This window comes from Parambassis ranga, chromosome 4 (genome assembly GCF_900634625.1).
Source record: "Parambassis ranga chromosome 4, fParRan2.1, whole genome shotgun sequence".
NCBI classification, from domain to species: Eukaryota; Metazoa; Chordata; class Actinopteri; family Ambassidae; genus Parambassis; species Parambassis ranga.
This window is the reverse complement of record NC_041025.1, coordinates 24,350,840-24,378,180: the sequence shown is the minus strand read 5'-3', so window position 1 is coordinate 24,378,180 and position 27,341 is coordinate 24,350,840. Positions and strand designations below refer to the sequence as shown.

Here is a 27,341-nt window from a genome sequence, read left to right as displayed (position 1 = left end):
GTTGCGCAGCTTCCTTTTTCTCTTCTTCTGTTAATGGAGCTGCACAGCGCCGCCTCCTGCTTCGGAGGGGAACATTAAACCGGAAGTGTTTGTCGTTTCCGCTGAGGACTCGTAGGCTGATGCTAGCTGTGTTCATGCTAGTAACATAACTCGTTTTTTGTGATGGCAAACAGAACCGTGAAGGATGCTAACAGCATACACGGAACCAACCCACAGTACCTGGTGGAGAAAATAATCCGGACTCGAATCTATGAGTCTAAATACTGGAAGGAGGAGTGCTTCGGTCTGACCGGTAAGTAGCACGTTAGCCGGTGAGCTAACGTGCTAACATGTTAGCTCAGAGCATTTCAAATGTTTATTTACTTCCAGTTACGCATACTTATTTGGACAATTGCATTTAATGCCGGTAACAAAACCATTTATGGCATGTTAGTGACTTTTAGTAATAAGTTAGACGTCAACTAAGTTTATAACCTCTGTTAGTCTGGTTTTAAATTATAGTTATATGTGAATTACCAATTACTTTATTTCTGAAATATGTGTCAAAGATCACAGCATAACAATATTTATTGTGTCCGATCAAAATCTTAAAAACTCCGATAAAATCAGTTTCTATCAGAGTGAGACACATCTGGCTTTGAAGACCTAGAAACCATCAGAATAAGACGTCAGAGGTTCTTTTGTTATTCATAAATCACAGAATGTTGTCCTGTGTGTTATTGTGCTGTGTTGTGTTATTGTCATGTTGTGTATTATATTGTTATTCCTAGGACAGGGCTGAGAATATTTGAACACATCATGTTTGTGTGTCAGTTCCGGTGCAGTCTTGTACTTTGTGTGGACTTGCACTGACGTGTTGTCGTGTCTTCTGCAGCTGAGCTGGTCGTAGACAAAGCCATGGAGCTCAAGTTTGTGGGTGGCGTTTATGGGGGGAACATCAAGCCCACTCCCTTCCTCTGCCTCACGCTGAAGATGCTGCAGATTCAGCCTGAGAAGGACATCATCGTGGAGTTCATAAAAAATGAAGACTTTAAGTGAGTTCCTGTGTGTTTGTTTTCACTTCTGCTGATTAATGTGAATATTTTGTGTGTATTTATTAAAATAAGATGTTTCACCACAGCCTCTAAATGTTTGTACCCGCGCTGTCTCTGTTTTATCAGATATGTTCGGTTACTGGGTGCGATGTACATGAGGTTAACTGGGACTGCAGTGGATTGCTACAAATACCTGGAGCCGCTCTACAACGACTACAGAAAGATCAAGTCTCAGAACAGAAACGGAGGCGAGTTCTGTTAACTGAGTTTAGACGCAGAGAACTGGTCACCGGTTGTGACGTTCTTTCTCTTTTTTCATTTCAGAGTTTGAGTTGATGCATGTTGACGAGTTCATCGACGGGCTTCTTCACGAAGAGCGCATGTGTGATGTCATCCTGCCCCGACTTCAGGTGTGTAGTGGGACGGGTTCGGACACGCGGTCCCATCCACATGGCGACGCTGCTGATGTTTGCTTCTGTGTTTACAGAAGAGACAAGTGCTGGAGGAGGCTGAGATGTTGGACCCACGGATCAGCGCTCTGGAGGAGGACCTGGATGAAGTGGAAAGCAGTGAAGATGAAGATGAGGAAGAGGAGAAGGTAAAGAAACACCGTACAGCCACATACACGCCTAAAAGAACCCAGACCACTTCACATGTCTGAACGATCCTCCACAGGCTGCTGAGCTGCAGCCTTTTCTTAATGTGCTCATTTTTGTTTTTTTTGCCTGCAGCCGGAGAGACTTCAGACTCCTGAGCCTCACAGACGTGGTTACCGTGACAACGACAGACCTCGCCGCTCCCCGTCGCCACGATACAGACGCAGCCGCTCACCCAGGCGGTTCGTGTTGTCCTGCAATCAATAAATTCAAAGATGAAAAAACATTCAAAGTATAAATTCGGTGCCTGTCTTTCCTTTGCAGACGGAGCAGATCTCCTAAGAGGCGAAGGTACGGTTATTCTCACATTAAATTTAATCATCCTACATTTAAAGTACTTGTTGTTCGCCCCGGTGGGACAGTGAATATGTTTTGTTGCACGTAAACAGCCCCTCGCCTCGCAGAGACCGCCATCGCAGCAAGAGTCCCCGCCGGCATCGCAGCAGGTCCAGAGACAGGCGCCACCGCTCCAAGTCCCCCGGTAGGTAGACGGGACACGGATTCTGAACTATGAGCAGCAGCAACAGGATGATGAGGTTTAAACTGTATTTCTGTGAACCAGGTCACCACAGGAGCCACAGACATCGCAGCCACTCCAAGTCTCCAGAGCGGTGAGTTCCGTCGGAGGGCGGCCATGTTCTCTCAGTGGCTGTTTCATGTCTCGGCTGTTTCATTTACACTGACCTTGTTTTATTTTAGGAGTTCAAAGAAGAGTCACAAGAAGAGTCGAAGAGGAAATGAGTGATTCTAAATGTTTTTTTACCATCTCGCCACAGAATTTTGTAAAATGTTTTGTTTTTTTTAATAATCTGAGTTTGGACCCCGGACGTGTCTGTAGATATGAAGCTCTCTGGGCTTCTTTCTGAAACCCTGCTGAGAGGCAACAATCAGATGATTCCATTCTGTGATGAAGCTCAGAGAAATGTGTTTCTGATGGAAATAAAGACTGATCCATCACAGCTGTTGTGAGTTTATTGTTAAAGATGACGTCAGCTCCTCTGACCAAAAACAGAAAGGAGGAGCTACACGGAAAAACAAGTGAGTGAGGAAGTAGCAGATTTCAGAGGGTGCAGTTTGGGTACAAAGATTGTTGAATAAAACGGATAATACACTGCAGATATAAGGATGGATGACCTTTGACCTGTTTTGTCATCGTAATGCTTTTTAAGGATGTGAATGGTATTTGGTAACATGTTTACGTACATGCATTTTGGAGGTCAAAGGTCACAGTGACTGTCACTTTAGATTTACTCTCTTACACTCATCTGTCCATCCGGCTCCCTCTGTGGCTCCCTCTGTGGCTGCCTCCTCGGCTGCCTCCTCGGTTCCCTCTGCGCTCTTTAATCCTCTCCAGCACGCGGACGCTGTTGTCTCGGAAGAAGGACTGCTCGGGGATGTCTGCCGCCCTCTGGTGGTACTGTAAGGACAGACGATGCTGTTGCCGGTCGAAGTGCAGGTACTTGGCGTAGCAGTTGTAGAGCATCTGTTTGTCCGCAGGTTCCAGATCGCTCTCCAGCAGCTCCTTGTACATCTCCTCCGCCTTAGCCAGGCCGCCACTCGACTTTGCGTGTATGTTTGCGAGGTCGATTTTCTTCACCAGTGAGGCATGGGGGTACAGAGAGATGACCTCCTCGTAGAGACTGACGGCTCGGTCCACCACGCTCTGCTTCAGCCGACCGTCCCTGAAGAAGATGATCTTCCATTTGTAACAGAGAGCAGTGCACCTTGTCAGGTAGCGCTCCTCCGGGTGGTCCCTCAGGGCCTCCTCTGCCACATCCATGGCCTCGTCCACAGACAGGTGCTGCCGGTACAGCCTCAGTAAGGCTTTCAGGCCGCTGTAGCTGCTGACAGGATTCACTAAAATCTTGCTGGTCAAGTCGCGTGCTTCGTCCTGGATCCACTCGCCTTTCCTTGCACGCTGCTCCAGGTAGTGAACAGCGAGGTACAGGTTCTCTGGGTCCTGCTCTGTGGCCATCTTCATCTGCTCCAGGACGTCAGGGTTGACACCTGTCTCACTGTGTTTATTAGCGCTTACTAACGCTATGACCCGGCTGGTCTGCCACTCCACTCGGTCCGGCTGCATCCTGAGGGCCCTCTGGAAGTAGTCTGCAGCCAGCAGCTTTTGGTCTTTGCTAAACTTCATCAGGGTCCAGGCCTTTTCGGCGTAGACCTCTGCATGGAGCTCGTCCTCAGACGGGGGAGGGTACTCTTTCATCAGGGCGTCGACCTTCAACAGGTAGGCCTGACTCTCTTCTTCTTCACCCTGATGGTGGTGCAGCCAGGCCAGGTTCCCATAGTTCACCACCAGCCAGGGACCTTTGTCAGCATGTCTCAGCTGGTTGACGGCCTCCGTGGCCCTGCTGAGGAGACGCCGGGCCTCCTCCATGCAGCCCAGCTGATACTGGATGAAGCCCTGCAGGTTGTATATGTGACCCATCCAGATGTTTCCCTGCTCTGTGCCGATGTCCTCCAGCTTGTCCTTCAGACGGAGGAGTTTGGACCTGCTGGGGTCCAGATCCCAGGTGAAGTGGCACTGCAGGGACTCCAGTTTGGACTCCGGGGCGGACTGTCTCTGAGAGGCACTGAGTAAGATATGACAATATGTGTTAAAAAGGACAAGAAGCAGGTAAGAGTGCTGATATGATCACAGACATGAAGCAGCAAGGACGGAGGGAGGAAATAATATCTATCTATCTATCTATCTATCTATCTATCTATCTATCTATCTATCTATCTATCTATCTATCTATCTATCTATCAGAATCATTGATAATGATTAACTCACCTCATCATCCAGCTGTGGGTCTGAACGTCTCTGTAACTTCTGTGTTTCTGATGAACGCGCCCAGACTTTCGTTTCCTTGGAACCGAAAGCGAACAGCTGATAAAGATTTAAAGGGACAGAGTTCTTTTTAAGCTCCTCACACCGTCCCATTAACAGGAAATAAGGAAACTCACTTATCAATACATTAGACAGAAAGTTTTACTTCTACAGCTGCGTCGTTGGGTCCATCCTGACCCGCTGCGTCACCGTGTGGTCCGGCAGCTCCGCCGCCATGAACCGGCAGAGGGCGGTGGAGACTGAAGATCACCGGGAGTAGGAGGACCAGGAGTAGGAGGACCAGGAGTAGGAGGACCAGGAGTAGGAGGACCAGGAGACTCAGGAACTCTTCCCCCCCTCCGCCATCAGACTGCAAACAGCTGACAGGAGTCTGCAACAATGGACTGTACCCCGCACACAGACACACACTGTTTACACACTGACATGTAACACACACACACACACACACACACACTGACTGTCTACATGCAGTAACAGTAACACTGTTTATCTATTTATTTCTTTATGCACCTTAATATTCAGTCCCTGCACATGTAGCTGTTCACCTGCTGAGTTTTATGCACATTTATATGTTTACAGCTTCATTTACTTCCAGAGTTTATATTTTCTACATATTTGCATCTTTTTGCTCTTGAAATGGCTTTTTTAAAAATTATTCTATTTTGACTTCTTAACCCTTCATTGTACAGGAAACCAGTTTCTATACTGTGCACATGACAATAAACACTTTGAATCTTTGAAGACACACACACACAGACACACAGACACACACACACACACACACACACACACACAGACAGACACACAGACACACACACACACACAGATAGTTCTGTCATTGTAAAGACATCCCAAACACGTCCATACTCTGCGTGTCTGTCTGAATGCTGCACAGCAGCAGGTTCTCCGCTGTGAGGGAAGCTCTGAATGCGGAGACCCGGAGACCTCCGTGCTGGATGTGCGCTTCCGCTCGAGTCGTTACGCTAAAATTCGGCGCACTTTACGTAAAGGACGTACGGCAGGACGCTTCCTGGTAGGAGGCTGTTTCGTAATGGCGGAGCTCAAAGAGACGGACGCTGCTCAGCTTCATCAGGAGGACGTCGATATCAAACGTGAGTAAACTCTGTGCCTTTGTCGTCTGCTCGCTCATTTTGTTGCCTTAAAGTGCAGAATAAATTCTTCTTCGTGTGTTTTCACCGCCGCTCCTTCAAACCACGGAGAATCCCAGTTTGTAACTGCGAAACTAAACGAGGGCCTCACCACGGAGCTCCGCCACAGGACCTAAATAGTCAACAACAACAGCGACAAAGGGGCCTGAAGCTAGCATGAGCCCCGCTGCGGCCGCCAGCCTCGGGCCGTGCTGCTGTGGGTCTCCTCGTGGAGGCTGTGTCGGGGATCAGTGCGCTTTGTGCCGCATAGTCACAGATGACACGGTCTCATCACGGAGCTGCACCGCAGAGCCGCTTAGTTCGGACGCTTCAGACTGTCCGTTTATTAACGGGTCTGACCCACCGAGCCGTCAGAACCGAACCGCGCACCGAGCACACATCCATAAACCTGTGAGTGACTGACGAGGCTCTGAAACGCCGAGAGCAGATGCTGCTCACCGGCCAGAGACACGGAGGTCACCGGTTCAAGTCCACCCTCCGCCACCAATAGTTTTCTTTCAATATTTATAAATAAATAAAATACACAAAATTCAGTAAAGCCAGACGCATATTGGATGTTTGTGCAGATAAAGTATATAATATCAATATATTTTATGCTTATTAAATAGCATAGAGTTGCCCGGGGTGACACCTTTTAGAATTAAATTCTTTTTGTTCACAAAATGAAAGTATAAAATATGATAAATATCTAATTAACATCCAGTCCCTGAGTATCTAAAGAGGCGCCTGTAATGAGTCCTGTCCGCTCTGTCCTCTCAGGTGGTGATGGGGGGGATGCGTCTTCGGCTGCAGAGCGGCCTGCAGAGCAGACGAGTGAGGCTGCAGCAGACGATGACATCAAACCTCCAATCACAACATCTGGTATTCATGCTGCTGATGTGTGTGTGTCCTCTGTAACACCAGAGCCAGACAGAATAACACGTCTCCTCCTTTTCTACAGAGAGACACATCTCCATCCAGATGAACCTGGAGGGCCTGGAGGCGCTGGTCGACCTCAACGGTGGTGAGTCCAGCTCCTCACAGTGCTGTCAGTGTTATCCCAGCAAGCTTAACAAGAAGGCTGGCAGCACTGAAGCAGCACGTTCAGAGCACCAGCATCACATCCGGTCTACCACAGGGACACTGGGAGACAGCCCCCCCCCCCCCGGTCCTTTTTTAGAAAACAGTCCACTCACTGTTTCAGGCTGTTCATGTCTAAAGCCTCCTTAACTGCTGCCTGTAGGTAAGGACTGTCTCTGTGTGGCCCTGTGACTGCCGGCCTGGCCCCGCCCCTCGCCTGTTGACAGCTGGGTCAGGCTGCAGCCCTCAGTGTAGGATGAGGGTCTGTGCTGAGAACAATATGAACAGTCATTGTTTGAGCAAATATTTGTCTCGGGACTCTCAGACGAATGAATGTTTTCCTCCAGCGGGGCGCAAGTCGTGCCCTCTGTGTCCCGAGGAGAAGTTTAAAGCCTGCTACAGCCACAAGCTCCGCCGACACCTGCAGAACCTGCACTGGAAGGTCTACGTGGAGTTTGAAGGTAGGAGACCCTCCGTCCCTCCACCAGCCGCCATGATGTTTGTCCCAGACAGACTTCAGTCTGCACACTGATGATGGTGAGAATGGATTTAACCCTTTGCTTCCTTTTAACAGGCCAGAGGATGTGCATCTGTCACCTGCCCTGCAGAAACCTGAAGCCCAGCCTCAGCGGAGATCAGGTGACATTACTTACACACACACACACACACACACACACACACACACACACACACACACACACACACACACACACACACGTGCATATGCGTTATTAGTTAAGGTTGTGTACTGAGGGATGCTGCCTGTGCTCCCTCTGTTGTTATGGCGATGTGAAGCTCAGATGGACAGTCAGCACTTTCTCTTCCTGCTCCAGGTGTCGGGCCGGCACGTGGCTCACTATCACTGCGTGGTGTGTTCTGTCACCATCGCCCGAAAGACGGACATGATCAGCCACCTGAAACGCCACGTCAACAAAGGAGAGACGGAGGCCAGCTACTCCGGGAGCGCCGACGTGCCGTTTGAGGAGCCGGGTGAGGATGCGGAGGTTTTCCCTCTGTTCTGAATGACGTTGAGCTGATGACTGAGTGTGGTGTCACGTGTCTGCAGCTCCGCTGGGTCAGGCCTACGAGATCATGAAAGAACTGGGAACGAACGTCCAGCTCCTCCCCAACTACAGCACGCCGCAGAAGAGCGACACCTACTTCAACCGCAAGATGAAGACCAACAGGTGGAGAACTCACAGAGTGTAAAAACACGAGCCCCATCATAAAAACCCGCTAAAACACAGCGTGCTTGTGTTTCAGGCAGCTGGTGTTCTGCTCGCTGGCCGTTCTGGCCGAGGAGAGAAACCCGCTCGAGTGTCTGGATGCTTTCGGAGCCACAGGTGAGAGTCAGAAAACAGAAATACACAGAGACCACAGAGACTCACTGAAACCGCTTCAGTGTCTGGGTCCAGTCAGAGCTGCTTTCACCTGGAACACAGGTCACTTCAGAGAAACTAAAAAATATAACAGTAGATATTTTCCTATTTTGGTAAAAGGAAATTTAATATTTTTGACTTTTCTAATATTGGTTTAAGTAAATTACATTTACATGAGCTACTAGGACTCACATCCTCTCATCTTCACTATGTAGACGTGTTTGTCAGCTACAATACTAACAGAAAAGGTTACATGTGATCGTCACATGGAGTCGTCACTAAAGCTCCGTCTCGTGTTCTCAGGCATCATGGGCCTGCAGTGGGCGAGACACCTTCGGAACGCCGTCAAAGTCACCATAACGGACATCAGTGACACGTGCATCAAAATGATCAAAGAGAACTGTGAGCTCAACCACATCCGGGTGGACGGAGGCCCACGAGGTCCCCGGGGGCCCGACGGGGCCGGCAATGACGTCAAGGCAGCGCCCATTGCTACGGTGGAGGTGGCCAAGATGGACGCCAACGTCATCATGCACCTGCGGCCTTTTGACTACATGTAAGTGTTTTTTCAGATGATACAGACGTCTGTGAGGAGTCCTCCATCTTTGCTGTCTCTGTTCCAGACACCTGGATCCATTCGGCACGGCCGTGAACTACCTGGACGCTGCCTTCAGAAACGTCCGTAACCTGGGCATCATCTCCGTGACGTCCACAGACACGGGCTCCCTGTACGCCAAGTCGCCTAACGTCACCCTGCGTCACTACGGCTGCCAGATCGTACGCACCGAGTACTACAAGGAGCTGGCTGCACGCATGGTGGTGGCCTCTGTGGCGAGGTAAGCCTGAGGTGCCCCCGAGAACACACAGACTGACCATGTGACAGGAGGGAAAACAGTGAAACGGTATAACTGTGACTTCTTCGTCTGCAGGGCGGCGGCGCGCTGTAACAAAGGCATCGAGGTGCTGCTGGCGGTGGCGTTGGAGCACTTTGTGCTGGTGGTGGTGAGAGTCCTCAGAGGTCCGACGCAGGCCGATGAGTCGGCCAAGAAACTACGGAAGCTGGTCCACTGTCAGTGGTGTGAGGAGAGAGTCTTCCTCAAACTGGGGAACATGGTGGACGGTGAGTCGCTGCACACACACACAGAGTGTACAGGTGATGTCCTAACTGCAGAATGAACGGTCTGTTCCCTGCAGACACGCTGCCCTGTAACTGTCATGGAAGTCTGCCCGGGAAGACCACAGTGCAGCTGGGACCGCTGTGGTCAGTCTCACACACACACTCAGGCATGGACATGGTCTAAGGTTAGAGTTACAGGCGCAGTAAACCTGTGTGTGTGTGTGTGTAGGTGTGGCCCGCTCTTTAACACAGGCTTCCTGAGGAGGATGCTGTCTGCGGCGGTGCAGCACAACATGGACGACATCCAGCCGCTCGTCAAAACTCTGATCTGCGAGTCTGAGTGCACCACGCTCAAGTCTTTAGTCCACGGCCCGTCGGCTCTCACCAACCAGGGTAACACACACACACACTCCTGCTCACCTGTAAGGTGTGTGATGTCTGAAGGAGGCAGTGTGTGTTCACTGAGTCCTCTGTTCGCTCTGCAGTGGAGTGCGGCGTCGTCATCAAGACCTTACAGAGCGGAGACGAGACCGGAGCTGTGGACCCGAGCGGTGAGTCCATCCTGCTGTTCCTGTGACACACACACACACACCATACAATAATGAGTCATAAAGCTGTCAGTTTGTGTTGCACTGTGAGTTCACCGTGTGTCCTCCAGAGGGCGGTGCAGCCCAGCTCTGCTCATCATGGCATCCATCGGTTTGGATGTCTTCTTTGTTCGTGGGCGTCTCTTGTCCAGGTGTAACTCCGAGTTTTCCCGCAGGGAAGAGGAAGACCGGAGACGAGTCGGGGAACGTAGTGAAGAAGCTGAAGTCTGATGCACCTCTGGAACATCCGCCTTTCTACTACAGCATCCACCGCCACAGCATCCGAGGCATGAACATGCCCAAGTGAGTGACCTCTGACCTCCAGGCAGGCAGACGTTTCAGGTGTAGCCGTGGTGACACATCAGAAGGCGGAGCGTCGGCTGTAACGTGGTGGTGTTGATCTTTCTCCTCACAGGTTGAACAAGTTCCTGCAGTACCTGACGGAGGCCGGCTTCAGGGTGAGCCGGACTCACTTTGACCCGACGGGGGTTCGAACCGACGCCACGCTGTCACAGTTTAAGTCCATCCTCACCAAGTACAGCGTCCCCACCTACACCCAGGCCGGCGCCACGCAGACACCGAGCGTGAGCATGGAGCAGACGGCGTGACGCAAACCGACGCCGGGCGGAGCGACGCCGAGGCCTCAGCTCTGATTCCTGTTTCGAAGTCGGCAGCACCCTGAGCCCAGTTCATCTGCTGTCTATTTATTTCTCTGTGAACCTCTTTGTCAATAAAACTGAACAAATAAAGTTTTTACTTTACTTTGTGTGTTAAAGTCTGCATAAAAAAAACAGTCACACAAAACCACCAGCAACACAAACACATTAACAAACAAGCAGAAGACACAAAGAGTTCCACAAAGACACGAAGACAGGACAGACAAAGACACAAAGACAGGACAGACAAAGACACAAAGACAGGACAGGACAAAGGCTGCAACAAGAGGTGAGACACGTCATCATATCATAATTATACTGCAGGCTGCTCATCAGGCGCCTCTGGGGATGAAAAGTGAGCGGAGTGACGCTCAGAGGAGGAGGAGGAAGAGGAGGAGGAGGAGGAGGAGGAGCAGCAGGAGCGCCCCCTCCTCTTCCCCCTCCTCTTCCTCCGCAGATCGATGACGGGGTGGGTACCTGCAGGACTGAAGCCACCTGTGGATCGTGTCGCGGCTGCAGCAGCATGGGGGTGTCCGCGTCCAGCCTGCTGGATGAAACCAGGTCAAACTACATCAGAGGTGAGGGACGCGAGCGCGCGCTGCGTGTCACCGGACACGGAGGCTCGTGTCTGCGTGTGTTTTCAGCGCAAACTTCCAGCTCGCTGTGTGTGTGTGTGTGTGTGTCGCTGGTTCAGTGTGTTTCGGTCTTAAAGTGCGCGTGTCTGTGTCCCCGTGGGGACTTCTCGCGGAAACTACAGCGGCGGGTGAGCGTGAATCTGTGCCGGGCAGCAGGGACCTGTCCGGCCGGTTCGTGCTCCACCTGGACGCCTGCGGGCGGCAGCATTCCAGTCCAGGCAGGGGACGTGAGAGTGTGGAGGGGACATCTCTGTGTCATGTCTCTGTGTCCGTGGGTGTGGGTGCGTTTGGACTGTGTGTGTGTGTGTGTGTGAGAGATAGAGGACAGGTGTCCACACACAAATGATGTTTGGATCTGTGGTTCACCTGGTGCACAGGTGTGTGTGTGTGTGTGTGTGTGTTCCACTTTCCTAGAGAGCTGAAGCCCCGCCCCCTCAGGTGGGCATCATGTCTCAGAGTCTGCTGTTATGACGTCATATGTGGCGTTTCACTCATACATTCAGAATTTATCAAGAAAGTTTTTTCCTCCTAAGTTTTTCAGCTTTTCCTTCCAAAACATGTCCTGGATTGTTTTTGCTTTCCTGACTTTATAATTTCCCACGATTCTTCACACTCTGAACATGTGACTGTAATTTATAGAATTCACATCACTCCCTCCTTTGCTCTTTAAAGTATTCACAACTTAGTAAGTTGAAGAGCGGCGGCTGCAGAGCCTCGCCCTGCAGGTCCCTCTGTGACCGCCCAGAACGAAGCAGGTGAAGAAAAACCTCAAAAACATCCCAGCAGCTGCAGACAGAGGTCTGTGGATGGGCTCTCTGACTCTGTGTGTGTTAAGTTACAGCACCAGGGTCACACAAAAGGGGGGGGGCATGTAAACAAACAGAATAAAAAAAGTGATGGAAGCTCTGTCCTTCAAGCTGACACCTGTGGCATGGCTGCAGCTGTTGCCGTGGTTACGGGGCAGCCTCATGCTCACAGTGGGAGGATGAAACAGTCGATCCTTTGCCGCCGTGCGCCCGCTGAAGTGCTTCTTTCTGTTGTGTTGATGTTCACCGGGGTCTGACGTGGTTTTCACCTCCTGCGGCTCGCTGCGGCTCGGCGGCCTGCAGACTTTGGGACCCGTCTGTGTGGTTAACTCTGTCAGATTTTCCTGGCAGCCTGTTTGTGGATGCAGTGACAGTGTGTATGTACAGGGTGAAGACACTGTGTGTGTGTGTGTGTGTGTGTGCAGGGCGGAGGCTGCGAGTGCTTGCTGGTAGTTTCCAGGCTTGGACGGAGAGCATTCTGTGTGATTCATGAGCTGATGGAGGACGACCGCTCCCTTTGGTTTGGGTCAGACTGACAGAAGAATGTATCATTCATCCACTTTTATTTCCAATACTTCAACGATCTGTAACTGAGCTTATAAAGTCAGATTTTCATCAGCTCTCTGATCAGGAACTATTTTGTACCGCTGATGTTATTATTCGTATGAACGTAACATTAGTGCTGCCATCGTTTCTGCTCGGGCGCAGTCATGAGCTTGTTGTGGGTCTGTGCAGTGAGGCAGGGTGTAGCTTGGTGTAGCTCGGTGTAGTCTGGTGTAGCTCGGTGTAGTCTGGTATAGCTCGGTGTAGTCTGGTGTAGCTCGGTGTAGTAGCTCGGTGTAGTCTGGTGTAGTTCGGTGTAGTCTGGTGTAGCTCGGTGTAGTCTGGTGTAGCTCGGTGTAGTCTGGTGTAGCTCGGTGTAGCTCGGTGTAGTCTGGTGTAGTCTGGTGTAGCTCGGTGTAGTAGCTCGGTGTAGTCTGGTGTAGCTCGGTGTAGTAGCTCGGCGTAGTCTGGTGTCGCTCGGTGTAGTCTGGTGTAGCTCGGTGTAGTCTGGTGTAGCTCGGTGTAGTCTGGTGTAGCTCGGTGTAGTCTGGTGTAGTCTGGTGTAGCTCGGTGTAGTAGCTCGGTGTAGTCTGGTGTCGCTCGGTGTAGTCTGGTGTCGCTCGGTGTAGTCTGGTGTAGCTCGGTGTAGCTCGGTGTAGCTCGGTGTAGTCTGGTGTAGCTCGGTGTAGTCTGGTGTAGCTCGGTGTAGCTCGGTGTAGTCTGGTGTAGCTCGGTGTAGTAGCTCGGTGTAGTCTGGTGTAGCTCGGTGTAGTAGCTCGGTGTAGTAGCTCGGTGTAGCTCGGTGTAGTCTGGTGTAGCTCGGTGTAGTAGCTCGGTGTAGTCTGGTGTCGCTCGGTGTAGTAGCTCGGTGTAGCTCGGTGTAGTCTGGTGTAGCTCGGTGTAGTCTGGTGTAGCTCGGTGTAGTCTGGTGTAGCTCGCTGTAGAAGCTCGGCCTCAGTGAACAGCAGGTGTGTTCCAGCAGCCGCTTCCTCTCTTTGTGGAGACTCTCACAGTTTCAGGCTCTGGATGTCTGAGGGATGGTGTAATGGCAGCTGGAGGCAGTGACACAGCGTGAAGAATGGCAGCAAAAAAACAGCTAAGCCAGAATCTCCAACTGTTCCAGCCGTGCTGCGTTCAGGGATGTCCGTAAAACTCACCACGACTCACACAGTCACACGGAGCACGAGGGTAAAAATAAAGTGTAAATACCTGAAAGGTCACGTGAAGGAAGGACCACGGTCCTCCGTGAAGACGAGTCAGCGAGAGCTCCTGATGAGTAATGGTCTGAAGGAAACAGCTGAGTAATGCGGAGCAGATGTTACAGATGTTCAACCCTGCTGAGCGTCTCCTCGTCCTCACTGGTGAGACATGTGGAGAACAAACTGGGTCACCGTCATCATTTTAAAGAGAATCAGAGAAATGAAGGATGAGGCAGATGATCCATCATGACCTGTGTGTGACCTCAGCTTGGAGGAGTTCAGTCCGTCCCTCAGAGCAGCTTCAGGTCTGACATGTTGGTGGGTTTCCTCACATGTTTCAGGCCCCCCCCAGGCTGCGTTCAGACCTCTGAAACCTGATGTGTGTATGGACACAGTCCTGATGTATGAATCAGAGCTGAGTCAGTCCAGGATGTGGCTCGGGTATAAATCTGGCAGCAGACCTGAATCCATAAAGCTTTTAGTGTGCACACATGCACTGTTGTGCTCAGGCACACATCATCAGGTGGCGTCTCATCCTAAAGGACAATTCCACTTTACATAAACTGACTGATAAGTCTGAGTCCTACAGTCGGAGCAGGAGGTGACTTATTTCCTCTTTCAGTGTTGAAATAGAAACCTTTGTGTTCGCTGTGACCTCCAGGGCAAAACAACTGCAGTTCCTCCAGTAGCCTCTAGGGGCCAATAGCTCCAAAAGTGGGTCAGTCTCCCATAGAGACACAGACCATGCCAGGGGTGTGTGGCTTGGAATCACCAGTAATGCCAACATGGCGACAGCTGAAGCCCCGCCCATTCCAGCCTGCTGCTGGCTCAGGCACCGTTTGACCTGTGGCGCCCCCTGGTTTTCCAGCCTGTTGTGTGTCCGATGTTCCTGGACATCGATCGATTCGACTGATTCCTCCTGCAGAGGCCCGCGGGCGTCACTCTGGTTTTATGACTCTGATGAAACCAGAGTGACTTCTGGTTTACAGGCAGCTGTTCTCTGACTTTATTAATGCTGAGGAGCAGGTCTGTCCAGTGGGACTGGTAGTCCACATACCGACCTTGCTGTCAGTGAAAGGACGCCGCGGGCTGTTTGCTAGCACACAGCCGTCCCTCTGTCCCCGCTGGATGCTTCCATATCAGGTAAAAAGTGAAACTCTTGCACACCTGCAGGATTCCCTGAGGTTGCGTGTCTGGATGAGCACGTGGGTGTGGCTGGTTTCATGTTCTTGTTGTGTAACACCCTAAACACACAGGTGTCACTTTTTAACCAGCTGACAAACAAGACATAAAACACACAGACAAACAGAGCAAAGTGTCTCCCTGCAGACAAGATGGCGGCATTAGCGCTGCTAGCCACGGCTCGGTGCTCGCCTAGGGTCACGTTGTTACACAGACATAACATATGACCACTTTTAATTGGTGAGCAACACAAGGGTTACAGCGAGGACTTCACCCCCAGACTCCCACCAGAGATACTCCGAGCTTCGTGGAGTCATGCCAGGTGATGTCCTGCAGGCCTAAGACTGAGACTGAACATGGACCAAGTCAAACCACCATCGCAGATTCTCTTTCTAGGCAATTCCAGACCTCTCACTGACAACATGAATGAAATCAGAGCAGCAGGATTCAACGCCCACTGCGCCGCTATCATCATGGAGACCTGGCTGAACGAGAACATCCCGGCCTCTGCCGGCGAGCTAGCTAGCTTCAAGCTCTGTGGAATCACCATCACTAACCACCTGACATGGTCTGCCAGCACCCAGCGGCAGGCGAAGAAGGCCCGGCAGCGGCTCTTCTTTCAGATACAGGCAAAGGTGGAGCGAGGCGTTCAGCAGTGGGTGCTTGCAGGTAATTCTGAGACGTGCAGAGACGACGGACGGGACGTTTGTTTGAAGTGACAGCGTTAGAGGAGGCGCCAGAGGAGAGAACAGAGACACATCAAACAACCGCAGAGACACACAAAGAGCAACAAGACTCACACCCAGATGATCAGAGCGCTGCATGTGAAGTGTGCAGATGGTGGGAGGACTCACAGTGACTAAAATAAACTGTGGAGCTCCAGGTTCATCTGAAGCTGTGCTTCCAGCTCACATTGATTCAGGCTAAAAACACACACGTTCCTACAAACCTGATAGAGAGACGGACCGATCAGAGACGAGCTTCAGCTTAATAAACTGTTTGTGTTGTTTGCACACATGATGCTGTCTGTTTTAAATGTGTGTCGGGGGAGAGCTGGCGGCTCACACCGAGCCTCTGATGACTGTGAGTAATCTGAGTATTTCATGGTTCATTCTGTGCTTCATCACACTGATGATTCAGTGGTTTCTTTATGAGACACGTCTCAAACCACAGACCTCACTGTTCATACGTGTGTTCACACTGACATCACACAGACACGCAGTGCACTCTGGGTACTCACATGCTGTACAAAGAGGTGGACAGAATGGCCGCCATCTTGGCTTCGTAGTGGATAAACAGGGACGCCAGTCAACCTGTGGATCAGCTGCGACTATAAACACAGCAGCAGGTTCCGACTGAACAAAAACCTGTTGGACTCACACAGAACAGGGTGTTAGTGGTGGCAGCACATTAAACAGTGAAGATGAACTCCTCAGATTTGTGAGGAGTTTGAGCATTTCTCCTGCTCCTCCTCCTCCTCTTCGTCCTCCTCCTCCTCCTCCTCCTCCTCCTGCTCTTCCTCCTCCTCCTCCTCCTCCTCCTCTGCGTTTGCATGTATGAAAGTAGAGAATAAATTAAACAAACGGCTGCTGCTGTTTGCATAAAGAGTAACCGCCATTCAAATCATCTCTGAGCAATCGGAGATGAAGGAGAGACCTTCCTCCTCCTCCTCGACCTGAGTGTAGTGTTAGACAGAATTCTGAGGGACAGATGATCCTGCTGCACTGCAGAGGAGGAGGAGGAGACCTCCTGAGGTTTTATTGGAAACAGGTTAACCTCCAGCCTGCTGCACTGTCCCTGTGTGTGTGTGTGTGTCTGTGTGTGGTGATGACTGGGTGTTGTCTCACTGAGACTCTTCAGGGAGCAGACTGCTTTACGTCCATGTGAAAGCATCATGTCTGCAGATGAGTCATGATAAGGGGCCTCTTCTTCTTCTTCTTCGACACATCACATGTCTGTGAGGCAGCTGCAGCGTCCCCAGAGACATGCTGCATGTGATGTAATGGGAATCATCTGCAGCCTGTCCAGGTCTGATGGAGGTTTTAGGATGGGGGCCGTCATAAAACCTCAGTGAGGTCTCCTGTTGTTTCTGAAGTCCAGCCGTCTCCATGTTGGCAGCGTCACCAAATACAGACGAGAGGTGGAGCCGAGGCGGAGCCGAGGCGGAGCAGCGGTGGTCACACCCATAAATATGTGTCATTTTAAGATTTAACATGATTAAAGTTTGTCTGTGGGGACTGACTCACTGCTGGAGCCCCTGGAGGCTGTGAGAGGAACTGCAACTAGGCTTCATGTCTCAGTTCTGGAGGCCGCTTGGGACTGACCAAGAAAAACTGCAGTTCCTCAACTGACCAAGAAGTTCCTCAACTGGCCAAGAAGTTCCTCAACCGACCAAGAAGTTCCTCAACCGACCAAGAAGTTCCTCAACTACCAAGAAGTTCCTCAACTACCAAGAAGTTCCTCAACAGTTCCTTAACTGGCCACTTGAGGCAGCCTCCTAAACTGAGTCATTTTTTATATAGTTCACCTGCTCACTGCTGGAGCTTAATGTGGTCCATCAGTCCTCCAGTGAGCACTGGGCTGGGCCCGGGACCCCTTAGTCCTCTGTAGACCCCTAAAGGAAGCAGAGGTGGCATTTAACTGGCTCCTCTTAATATATTCATTCAGCACAGCATTTAAAAATATGTGAACACGTCCATACAAACAGCAAACAGTGCAGTTGTTGTTTCAGATGAACAAACAGCTGCTGGCTCCTCACAGCTTTCACCTCCAGCAGGAAAACAAACATGGATCCTGCAGACCGGCTTCCAGCGGTCAGCAGATGGAAACGAGCAGCAGGATATCCAGTCTGACCGACCGCTCGGCGGGAGAAAGCGCCGCACACGGCTCCAACCTTTACAGGCGGCATTGTTTAGGACAGAGGAAAAAACAAGGCGGTCCCCTGAGAGCCACGCCGACAGCTTCACACTGCAGCTGCTGATGAAGAACAGACCTCCAGTCCAACAACAACAGCCGCCATTAATCCTCAACATACCCATGAGAGCACAGTGAATATCTCTCAGCTGATGCTGATGAACCATAGAGTGCAGCTTGATGGGAACTGTGAAGACTCTAATCCTCCATTCTGTCCCTCGGCATGTGGTGAACACAATTAATACTCCTCCTCTTCATCAGTCAACAATAAAACACTCTGGGGTCATTTCAGGAGGCTCTGAAGAGAACGTGTTCGGTATGTTTGATGAATGGATCATTAGGAGGACTCCTGCTGCTGTCTGAGCCTGATGAGCTCCACCTTCTCCTGCCTCTCCACGGTGACAGAGGCTGACATAGTAACAGGGGCATTACCGTCACTGCACTAAGAGGCGGCCACACACTCGGGCATGTTCCTGCATCATGGCCCTGAGAACGGTGTCTGATAGTTCATGGATGTGGCGTGTTTACGGCTGTGGATCCTCCTCCTCCTCCTCTCTGTGATGCTGTTCCTCAGCACATCAGGAGTCTGGCCTGAAATCTGAGTCACGGTGTGAAAGTGCTGCCAGCGAACCACAGCAGGGACTGAAGGGGATCTGCCTCGGCGGTGCTGGGGGGACTTGGACTGGATGTTTGTAATCTTAATACTGGACAGTCCAGAGCCGCTAACAGTGACCTGCTTCCAGTGAAATGTGGGGCTCCCACACTGATGTTATGATCTGGCAGAAGAATGCTTCAGACTCCCTCAGATTGTTGTTTTCTTTTTTCTTTACTTCACAAAAATTCACCCGTTGTGCACTTCCTGGTTCATGTTTCAGCCTCCTGCTTTTTGTTGGTCTGTAATTTGACCACCAGGCATTCAGGGACGACGGCAGAGCCTGAGGTTCAGACCCGTCCTTTCACAATAAGAGCTCTAAGCTGCTTTAAATCGTTCATATCAGAGACTGTGGCTTTAATGTATTTCCATTGTCTGTAACAGCCTGAGGACTGTTTTCTATTAAAGGGACTTGGACAGGTTTACAGTGATGCTAGCTTGCCTGCTAATGCAGACAAACCTCTCAGCACCACTCATTCAGACTACAGTTCACCTCCTGCATCTGTTCCGACCCCAAACTGAAGCAGAATGTCTTCATCAGCTGATGTTACCACGTCAAACAAACACTACAGCTACGTTACAGCTAGCTTAGCAACTGTCTGTATTGGTATGCTAACATTAGCAGATAACACCAATCTGTTATCAGCTAATGCTAACAAATATAAACAGCACCAGTTTGACAGGTTAAAGCTAGCTGGCTAAGCTTGGCTCGCTTACATCATTATATCAATCTGAGTGGATATGAAGCTAGTTTGCTAACATGATTTATGAACTACTGTGGCTAATGAAGTTTACCAGCTAGCTTGACTAACTGCAGTTCTCCCAGCAGCCACAGGCGTCACTGTTAACAGGCTCTGTGTCTCCTCTGTGTTGGTGCAGACCAGGCCGAGGCGGAGCTGAGGGACTTCAGTCCATACTACAGGAAGCAGTTCTCGGTGGCTCGGTTCTGTCAGGTGGAAGATGAACTGGAACCGAACAAACAGAAGATCACTCAGCTGCTCAAACAGAAGGTACGTCAGCGTACAGGCTGCTTCATGACGCTTCAATCAGCTGGTTTTCTAACTGATCGTGTTCGCTCACCAGCCGGTTCCGAAGGAGGGCAAGGTGCTGTATGAGGACAGCGTCCTTTACTTTGACGACGCCAGGAAGTGGAGGGAGAGGTACGTGGTGGTGAGAGCCAACTACTGCCTGGAGTGTCACGACAGCCTGGAGGTGAGTGCGAGCGCCAGACGGCCTTCAGCCAATCACAGCTCAGTGAGCAGCTCGCTGATCAGCGTCTCCCTCTGCAGACTTTTGTTAAAGGGGTCCCACCGCGCCACAAGCTGCTGCCAACAGGGGGCACCGTTCTGACCACAGAGGAGTCCTACATGGCCATGGTGGACAAATGTTTCCCCGATGACAGCAGTGAGTCAAACTCTGACAGCGGTTAGAGCGCCCCCAGCTGCTCCGCTGGCTCACCTGACGCTCTCTGTTGCAGGTGCGAAGGAGGACTTTGCTCCGCCCCTGACGGGGATGCCCGGACAGTTTCCGGTCTACCTGCGTCTCCCGTACAGGAGGGACTGGTACTTCTGCTTCAAAGAGCAGGCCACGCAGGCTGTCTTCCTGTCCATCCTGACGGACTGCATCCGGCACCAGAACCAGGGTGAGAACAGCTTCACACCGCTCTGCATGGTTCCACTAAGCAAGCTGAACACTTGATCAATAAATGGATCCTATTTAAATCAGATTAGAGGCACACACACACGAGTCTGTATGACTGAGCCTGACTGATCAGACCGCTGCAGCCAACAGATAAATCACAGAGATAGAAATAATCTGTACGGCCCTCTCTGGTGTCTGATACTCACACGGCAGCATCAGTTGAACCTCTTTCTGCTGTCACCATGGCAACAGATTCGCCACACCAGCTCAGAGGAGCAGAAACACACACACACTGAAACCTGCCAGCTGCCTAATTGTTGTGCTCTGTGTGTGTCTGTGTGTGTGTGTGTGTCAGACTTCCTGAAGAAGAAGACGTGTGAGGTCCTGGCCTTCCTGAAAGCCGTCCAGCTCTACAGACAGGACAAAGGCAAATATGAAGCCTGGGACATGCTGATAGGAAGCGATGTCAGGGTACGTCCACATCATCGGGTCAACAGTGAACACTTCCTGCTGGTGATCAATAAGTTTATCAGATAGCTGATCGCTGGCTAAAAGCACCAGGTATCAATGAACAGCTCACTGTGTGTGGAATGATTAGCTGAGCAGCCCACATGTTTGTTCCTTCATCACCTCCCTTCTTCCCGTCCTGTCCGACCAATCAGAGGCTTCCTGCTGCGTTTCCCTCTGAGCCCGCCGCACCGCGCTGTCAGAGCCCCCCCACCGGGCCGCATTGTGTTGATTCAGAATTAGTTGGAGGAAGTTTGAGTCGCAGCAGGAAACACACACACAGACACACACACACACACAGACACACACACACACACACACAGACACACACACACAGACACACACACAGACAGACACACACACAGACACAGACACACACACACAGACACACACACAGACACAGACAGACACACACAGACACACACAGACACACACACACACGCACACACACACACGCACACACACACACACACACACACACACACACAGACACACAGGTCAGACATTTCCTGTTGTTTTTTTTCTTCAGGCCTGCTGCTCGCACACGTGCAGTGAGAACACATACCAGAGGAGGAGCTCCTCTCATCTGAAACACACACATCAGCAGTGAGACATGAAAGGAATGAATGAAATGAAGAAACAAGACGGAGCGGTTTGTCTGGGTTTTATAAGCACTGAAAATCATAAATCACTCTTAATTTGGACAGAACGTGTGTGTGTGTGTGTGTGTGTATTGTTTAGCTGTGTGTGTGTGTATTGTTTAGCTGTGTGTGTGTGAATTGTTTAGCTGTGTGTGTGTGAATTGTTTAGCTGTGTGTGTGGATTGTTTAGCTGTGTGTGTGTGGATTGTTTAACTGTGTGTGTGTGTGGATTGTTTAGCTGTGTGTGTGTGGATTGTTTAGCTGTGTGTGTGTGTGGATTGTTTAGCTGTGTGTGTGTGTGTGTGTTGTGATCCTTACAGAAACAATGAGCAGTATGTTCCTCTGCTCGGGGACAGCATGGCTGCTGGGACGTGTTTCTTCGCTGGATTTGTTCAGAGTTGTGCTCCTCAGTGATCAGAACCAGGTCCAAAGCAGGTCCAGACCAACGGTCGGTCCTTCAGGGAGCTTACACTCCTGTCCTCAGGAGTTAGGTTATTGGCTAATGATGACACACAAAAGATGAAATGATGGAGTGACCAGATGTTGTACACAACAGGAAGAAGGTCAGCCTCTCATTCCTTCGTGTATATTTATAACAGAGGAGTCTGGACAGTGATGTTAGTCTGTGTGGTTGCTGCTCAGAATTCTGTCTGTTTCTACCATCAGGTGTCTCTTGTGTATTTTTTGGTGCTTTTATTTTGGAGGGGTAAAAATGATGACTCCACTGTCTGTGAGTTTGAACCTTTTGTTTTGGACGAAAGCTGCGAGCTCTGTCAAAGAAAGTGATGCTGGTGGAGCAGAGGCGGTCCGCCGCTGTGTCCTGGAGGAAGCAGAGCGCTGCATGTGATCAGTGAGCAGGCAGGAAGACACACGGTTTGAATGTATTTAAATCACAGCTGGCAGCACAGGACACAGAGACATCACTGCACAGCACAGGTCAGGCGGCTGCTTTAAAATAACACAGAGGGAGCGGTCAGACATGTTAACAGGCCAGCTGAGCACAGCTTCCTCAGTGTGGGCAAATCTAAGAGTGATCTGTGGCGCCCCCTGGAGGAGATGGGGCTCCAGCTGTGGACTGACTGTCTGTGTGTTCAGGTGATGGCTAACGTGGTGATGGAGCAGCTGCTGCCGTCTCTGGGGAAAGACCTGCTGCCTCGACTCAAAGCCAAGAAGACAGAGAGGAAGAGAGTCTGGTTCGCCGTGAGTAACCCCGGAACCTGAATTCATTCTGAAGCTGTGAGACTTTTAACAGGAAGCCTCTCTCTGCACTCAGGCGGTGGAGGCAGCGTACATTCTGGTCCAGGAGCACCTGCTGGTGGGACTGTCTGCGCTGAAGGAGGAATGCCTGACATCAGTGCGGCAGCAGGAGGTCCTGATCCACTCCGACATGGACCAGATCCTCACCTCCAGGAAGCAGCTGGAGGGGAAAATCCGAGGTACGGCTCTCCTGCTGTCAGACTGTCACTGTCGGGGGGACGTTTTCTGACGCTGGGTGTCTCTCCACAGCCAAAGTGTCGGAGCCGGCGGAGAGGCTGTGCTCCGAGTCCATCCAGCCGTACCTGGGCTCCGTCCTGGATGAGCTGATGGAGCCGATCAGCTCTGGATTCCAGGAGGGCCGCCAGCTGAGTGAAAGCCAGATGGACCAAGTGTGTCGGGATGTCCTTCAGGGATTAGAGAACGAGGCGATGCAGGTTTGTCCAAGCAGCCAGAGGACACGAAGCACCTGCTGCCTCTTTCTAACCCGCCCTCCTCCTCTGCCCGTCAGGCTCTGGCCGACATGGCGAGGCCCAACCTGCTGAGCTGCTACCAGAAGATCAGCTCGCTGCAGGACAAACTGCAGAGCCTGCAGGAGAGATTCAGCTTCTCCAACATCAGCGGAGTGATCCACAGCGCGCAGATCGACCTGCAGCAGGTTCTCCTCTCTGTTCACTCCCCCTCCCGCAGACTGTCTGTGGGCGGAGGGATTTCCTGACTCAGGGATCCATCAGCTGGTTATGACTCACTGTGATTGTAATGTGAACCTTCACTCAGCATGAAATATGAATCGGTAGCATGAGTAGAGTAGAACTGAATCTGATGTCTCTGCAGCTCCCATATTACCTGGTCTTATGTGGTCTGGTTTCAGCTGATGGAGAACGCAGCCTGCACCTTCGAGCAGCTGCTGCACAAAGCGGTCCAGGACAACCCCGACAGCGCCGGCTCTGCCACCGAGAAGGCCAAACACAGGGTGCTCAAGGTCTGTCTGACAGTTCTGATCACAACACCTGATCCTCCTCCTCACACACAGTCCATCCTGTCTGCAGAGAGACGTCAGAGTGTGTGTGTGCAGAATACCTCAGTTATTCAGACAGATTAAAGAGAATTATTTTTCTGTGCTTCAGTTCATGAGTTTCTATAATTGACGTCTGCAGGTAGCTACACTGACCTTTGACCTCTTGTCTTCCTGCAGCAATACGACTACGACAGCAGCACAGTGAGGAAGAGGATCTTCCAGGAGGCCCTCGTGTCCATCACTCTGCCCTTCATCAAAAAGAACCTGGCTCCTACCTGCAGCACTGTGAGGGCCTTCATTCTCACACACAGAGACACAGACACACTACACACACACACACACAGACACACAGACAGACAGCAAGACTTGACCATCTTCTCTGTGTGTGTGTCCAGGAGCTGCAGGGTCTGGAACAGTCCATCGACGCCGACCACTCCAACTTCATCCATGTGGAGAACGTTTATGAGAGCATCCTCCTGCAGATTCTGGACAAGGAGGTCTCCAAAGGTACAAAAACCTCCATGATTCACAGGTGGTCCCCTCACAGAGAGGACTAACGCCTTCTGTTCTCTCTCCATCCTGCAGTGGTGAAGGAGGCGGCAAGCCTGAAGAAGCACAACCTGTTCACAGACAGCAGGGACCTGATCAGTCAGTCCAGCCGGTCCAGCCTCTGCTCACCGTCTGCCTCCACCCCCAGTAGTCCTTCCTCTCCAGCTAAAACCTCGCCTGGCCCGCAGCAACCGTCTCCTCTAGCATTGAATGGCCTGTTGTCCAGCCCTCAGAAACAGGAGGAGGAGGAAGTGCAGCAGAGCGAGGAGGAAGTGAAGAAGAGCCAGGAGGAAGTCAGGAAGAGCGAGGAAGAAGCGAAGAAGAGCCAGGAGGAAGCGAAGAAGAGCCAGGAGGAAGTGAAGAAGAGCCAGGAGGAAGCGAAGAAGAGCCAGGAGGAAGTGAAGAAGAGCCAGGAGGAAGCGAAGAAGAGCCAGGAGGAAGCGAAGAAGAAGAGCCAGGAGGAAGCGAAGAAGAAGAGCCAGGAGGAAGCGAAGAAGAGCCAGGAGGAAGTGAAGACTAGCGAGGAGGAAGCGAAGAAGATCGAGAAGGTGCAGCAGAGTGCGGAGCAGCAGCAGTCCACTGAGATGGAGACGCCTCTGGGAAAGGCTGAAGTAAAAGAGGCCGCCCCCAGTGATGCTGCCCGTCAGGAGGCGGAGCCACTTCTACCCAAAGATGAAGATGTTTCCCAAACTGTGAAGGAAGAAGAAGGCAGCACTGGTACACCTGAAACCCCGACTTCAGAAGACAAACCCGCCCCGAGTGAGACGCAGGATGCAGCAGCAGCTCCAGAGACTGTGATCCAGGAGGAAGTGACGTCCGTCCAATCAGAAGAGGCTGAGCCTGAGACACAAACCCCAGGAGAGACCTGTGTGTCAGAACCTCCTGCTGCTGCTGCTGAGACCACAAACACTCGGACAGAAGGTCCTAAAAACCCTCCAGAGGGACCTGGACCCCAGCAGACTGCAGACAGCACTGAAGAGGAAGTTCAGTCAGCAGTGCCCTCTGGTGGTGATGCACCTGCAGAGCTAAAAGAAGAAGCAGAAGCAGAGCCAGTCACAGTCTCAGACCCAAACTCTCTGGACGTGTCGGTGGGGAGCGAGTCAGACCCCTCAGACCTGGAGTCCACAGATGAAGTCTCAACAACCTCTGATGTTCTGGAGGATGAGGGAAACGTCAGCAAGTCACCTGTGAGCTCCGATGATCCTGCCGAGGAGAGAGCCATGAGCAAGGAGCCGTCCCCTCCAGCCCAGGACGCCAGCAGCCACGTTGGCGTGGGATCAGACGTGGAGGCTGGGGCCAGTGTGAGTGCGGAGACACCAGCGGAGGACAGCGCGGTGTCTCTGTCTGCTTCCAGCCCCGACACCAGGCCGCCAGACTGCATCAAGGAGATCCGTGACCTGGTGGTGGAGGTGATCGAGGTGGAGGAGCTGGTGCAGCGTTACCCCAGTGGAGTCCCCACAGAGGAGTGAAGGAGCAGCGTCACAGGACACGGCCGGGTCGTTACCAGAAGCTTCCATTTCTGACAAAAACACATATGCATGAAACTATTTATACACACCGACATGTCCGCTCCACGCTGTGACTGTAGAGACACCATTATTTTTGCATGAAATTGTTTAAAGAAGTTTAAGATTTAGAAATATTTTATTACTGGAGAAATGTAAGCTTTGAGTATGAATCATTTGTAGAAGAGTTCATTCAGTTTTCATGTGGGAGAAGGGGGGAAATTAGCCTAGCTTAGCATGCAGAAGCCTAATAATTAATAGTCATGATGAATAAATACTCAGAAATCAGCCGTCAGACACACAACAGGTTAGTGAGCTTAAGTGCAGCTCAACAGTAAACAAGGCTATTTCCTGCCTTTATGCTAAGCTAGGCTAACCGTGTCCACCGCTGATGAAACGTCCAGCTGACCATCCACAGACACGCCCCTTTCACCAAATGAATCCATTTTAACATCGTTCCTAGATCCAGTTTGAAGGTTCAGACTTTCCTCCTGAAGGAGGTGTAGCTCAGTGCCTTTACAGCGATACTTCACCTGCATGTGTCCTCCGTGTCATGGATGTCATGAAGGAGCGTCTCCATCGTCTGGTCGCCATAGAGACGCTGTCTGAACACCTGCATCATCTCCACCTGTGGCCCTGCACAGCAGCTCTCAGACACGTTAATGGAAACAGTGTGCAACATATGTACGATAAAATACACGTCCATAAACAGTCTGTGTGTGAAAATAATAATAATAAATGACTTTATATGGCAGTGAAACAAACGCAGCACAGTGGTTTGATTATTTATTTCCACATCCGCTCTGAATCGATCACAGTGCGCCGAGTGATCCCACATCTGCGACACATTAAATACAATATTCCCTCCAAGGACTCGATACATCGTGTTTGACATGTCAGCGGCGCTTCAGGCACATCAAGAATAAAAACACATTTTCAAGATAAGACAATAAAAAGGCAGTTAACATTTCTCCTTAAATTACATTCAGTTAAATAAAGACAAATGGTTCAGATCCACACAGACTGTGACAGAGCTCGGATCTGCTGCTAATTAAGGGGAACTTTTCAGACAGAGCTGAGAAGAAGTTGGTCCATGCTTCGTCTACTCGCCCAGGTGTGTTCACTTCCTGCATGTGTGGGATCATGATTGTGTTATTTGATCCCACAGACACACAAAATGTCACCCAAGGTTTTGTTGGGATGTCTGAACTGAGGTCTGCAGATTATTTCCTAGTAAAGTAAAGGGAGTCCTGAGAAATGTGGAAGGGACGAAAAGACCACAGCCCCCCCGCGGGGCTCCCCCTGACCTGCTCTGGGGTGTGTTTGTACTTGATGTTGTTACTTTTGGCTACAATCATCATCAGATCAGGCCGACGTTCAAAAAATCAAACAAACATTCGGTTGTGTCAAACTATATAAATAAAGACAGTTCAGTGTTCATAACTTACATCAGTGCAGGAGAACGTTACACTACATTAAAACATATTTACCAAACTATGTGACTGACCTCAGTGTGTGAGCAGAGTGCTGCAGGGTTAATGATCAAGTCTGAAATGTTTCCTGCTCCTTGTTCCCCGTTACAGACAGATGTTAACTTTACAGTCAGCTGACTTTACACTGAGGGGGTGAGTGTGTGCAGACAGGAACCACCGAGAGGAACGCAGACATCACAGACTGCAGTGTGTGTGTGTGTGTGTGTGGGGCAGTGAGGTGTGTGTGTGACAGTGAGGTGTGTGTATGGGACAGTGAGGTGTGTGTGTGTATGGGACAGTGAGGTGTGTGTGTGTGTGTGTGGGA

General features: G+C 51.0%; 4 protein-coding genes across 4 annotated transcripts; 3 read left to right on the top strand and 1 right to left on the bottom strand.

The window, feature by feature from the left end:
* Positions 1 to 61: 61 nt before the first annotated feature.
* On the top strand, positions 62 to 2,649 carry LOC114434388 (pre-mRNA-splicing factor 38A). The gene is made up of 10 exons (XM_028403602.1): positions 62 to 292; positions 875 to 1,034; positions 1,161 to 1,282; positions 1,359 to 1,444; positions 1,522 to 1,632; positions 1,766 to 1,872; positions 1,955 to 1,981; positions 2,080 to 2,171; positions 2,253 to 2,301; positions 2,390 to 2,649. Exons 1-10 carry the CDS (start codon positions 163 to 165, stop codon positions 2,433 to 2,435), a joined length of 930 nt encoding a protein of 309 aa, XP_028259403.1. The 5' UTR covers positions 62 to 162; the 3' UTR covers positions 2,436 to 2,649.
* On the bottom strand, positions 2,645 to 4,846 carry LOC114434387 (interferon-induced protein with tetratricopeptide repeats 1-like). The gene is made up of 3 exons (XM_028403601.1): positions 4,678 to 4,846; positions 4,476 to 4,571; positions 2,645 to 4,272 (listed from the first exon to the last, which is right to left on the bottom strand). The coding sequence occupies exons 2-3, from the start codon at positions 4,481 to 4,483 to the stop codon at positions 2,952 to 2,954; spliced, it is 1,329 nt and encodes a 442-aa protein (XP_028259402.1). The 5' UTR covers positions 4,484 to 4,571; positions 4,678 to 4,846; the 3' UTR covers positions 2,645 to 2,951.
* A 471-nt stretch (positions 4,847 to 5,317) lies between these two features.
* On the top strand, positions 5,318 to 10,604 carry LOC114434386 (TRMT1-like protein). The gene is made up of 16 exons (XM_028403600.1): positions 5,318 to 5,644; positions 6,461 to 6,562; positions 6,642 to 6,704; positions 7,108 to 7,221; positions 7,335 to 7,399; positions 7,594 to 7,750; positions 7,827 to 7,947; positions 8,024 to 8,103; positions 8,443 to 8,695; positions 8,763 to 8,975; positions 9,069 to 9,259; positions 9,334 to 9,400; positions 9,486 to 9,649; positions 9,742 to 9,807; positions 10,020 to 10,146; positions 10,259 to 10,604. Exons 1-16 carry the CDS (start codon positions 5,584 to 5,586, stop codon positions 10,449 to 10,451), a joined length of 2,037 nt encoding a protein of 678 aa, XP_028259401.1. The 5' UTR covers positions 5,318 to 5,583; the 3' UTR covers positions 10,452 to 10,604.
* Positions 10,605 to 10,961: 357 nt separating this feature from the next.
* On the top strand, positions 10,962 to 26,312 carry LOC114434284 (protein Niban-like). Its single transcript, XM_028403370.1, has 15 exons — positions 10,962 to 11,077; positions 19,309 to 19,439; positions 19,513 to 19,641; positions 19,719 to 19,833; positions 19,907 to 20,071; positions 20,426 to 20,541; positions 22,314 to 22,418; positions 22,492 to 22,654; positions 22,725 to 22,909; positions 22,984 to 23,130; positions 23,344 to 23,454; positions 23,668 to 23,775; positions 23,886 to 23,997; positions 24,076 to 24,311; positions 24,588 to 26,312. The coding sequence occupies exons 1-15, from the start codon at positions 11,023 to 11,025 to the stop codon at positions 25,506 to 25,508; spliced, it is 2,799 nt and encodes a 932-aa protein (XP_028259171.1). The 5' UTR covers positions 10,962 to 11,022; the 3' UTR covers positions 25,509 to 26,312.
* The last annotated feature ends 1,029 nt before the right edge of the window (positions 26,313 to 27,341 follow it).

Bases quoted from the DNA above. Each gene is read 5' to 3' on its own strand.
- LOC114434388 (XM_028403602.1), top strand. From the start codon at position 163: ATGGCAAACAGAACCGTGAAGGATGCTAACAGCATACACGGAACCAAC. The intron at 1,035-1,160 runs GTGAGTTCCTGT...CTGTTTTATCAG, and splicing joins ATAAAAAATGAAGACTTTAA to ATATGTTCGGTTACTGGGTG. The intron at 1,283-1,358 runs GCGAGTTCTGTT...TTTTCATTTCAG, and splicing joins GTCTCAGAACAGAAACGGAG to AGTTTGAGTTGATGCATGTT.
- LOC114434386 (XM_028403600.1), top strand. From the start codon at position 5,584: ATGGCGGAGCTCAAAGAGACGGACGCTGCTCAGCTTCATCAGGAGGAC. The intron at 5,645-6,460 runs GTGAGTAAACTC...CTGTCCTCTCAG, and splicing joins GGAGGACGTCGATATCAAAC to GTGGTGATGGGGGGGATGCG. The intron at 8,696-8,762 runs GTAAGTGTTTTT...TCTCTGTTCCAG, and splicing joins CTGCGGCCTTTTGACTACAT to ACACCTGGATCCATTCGGCA.
- LOC114434284 (XM_028403370.1), top strand. From the start codon at position 11,023: ATGGGGGTGTCCGCGTCCAGCCTGCTGGATGAAACCAGGTCAAACTAC. The intron at 22,655-22,724 runs GTACGGCTCTCC...GTCTCTCCACAG, and splicing joins GCTGGAGGGGAAAATCCGAG to CCAAAGTGTCGGAGCCGGCG. The intron at 23,776-23,885 runs GTGAGGGCCTTC...GTGTGTGTCCAG, and splicing joins TGGCTCCTACCTGCAGCACT to GAGCTGCAGGGTCTGGAACA.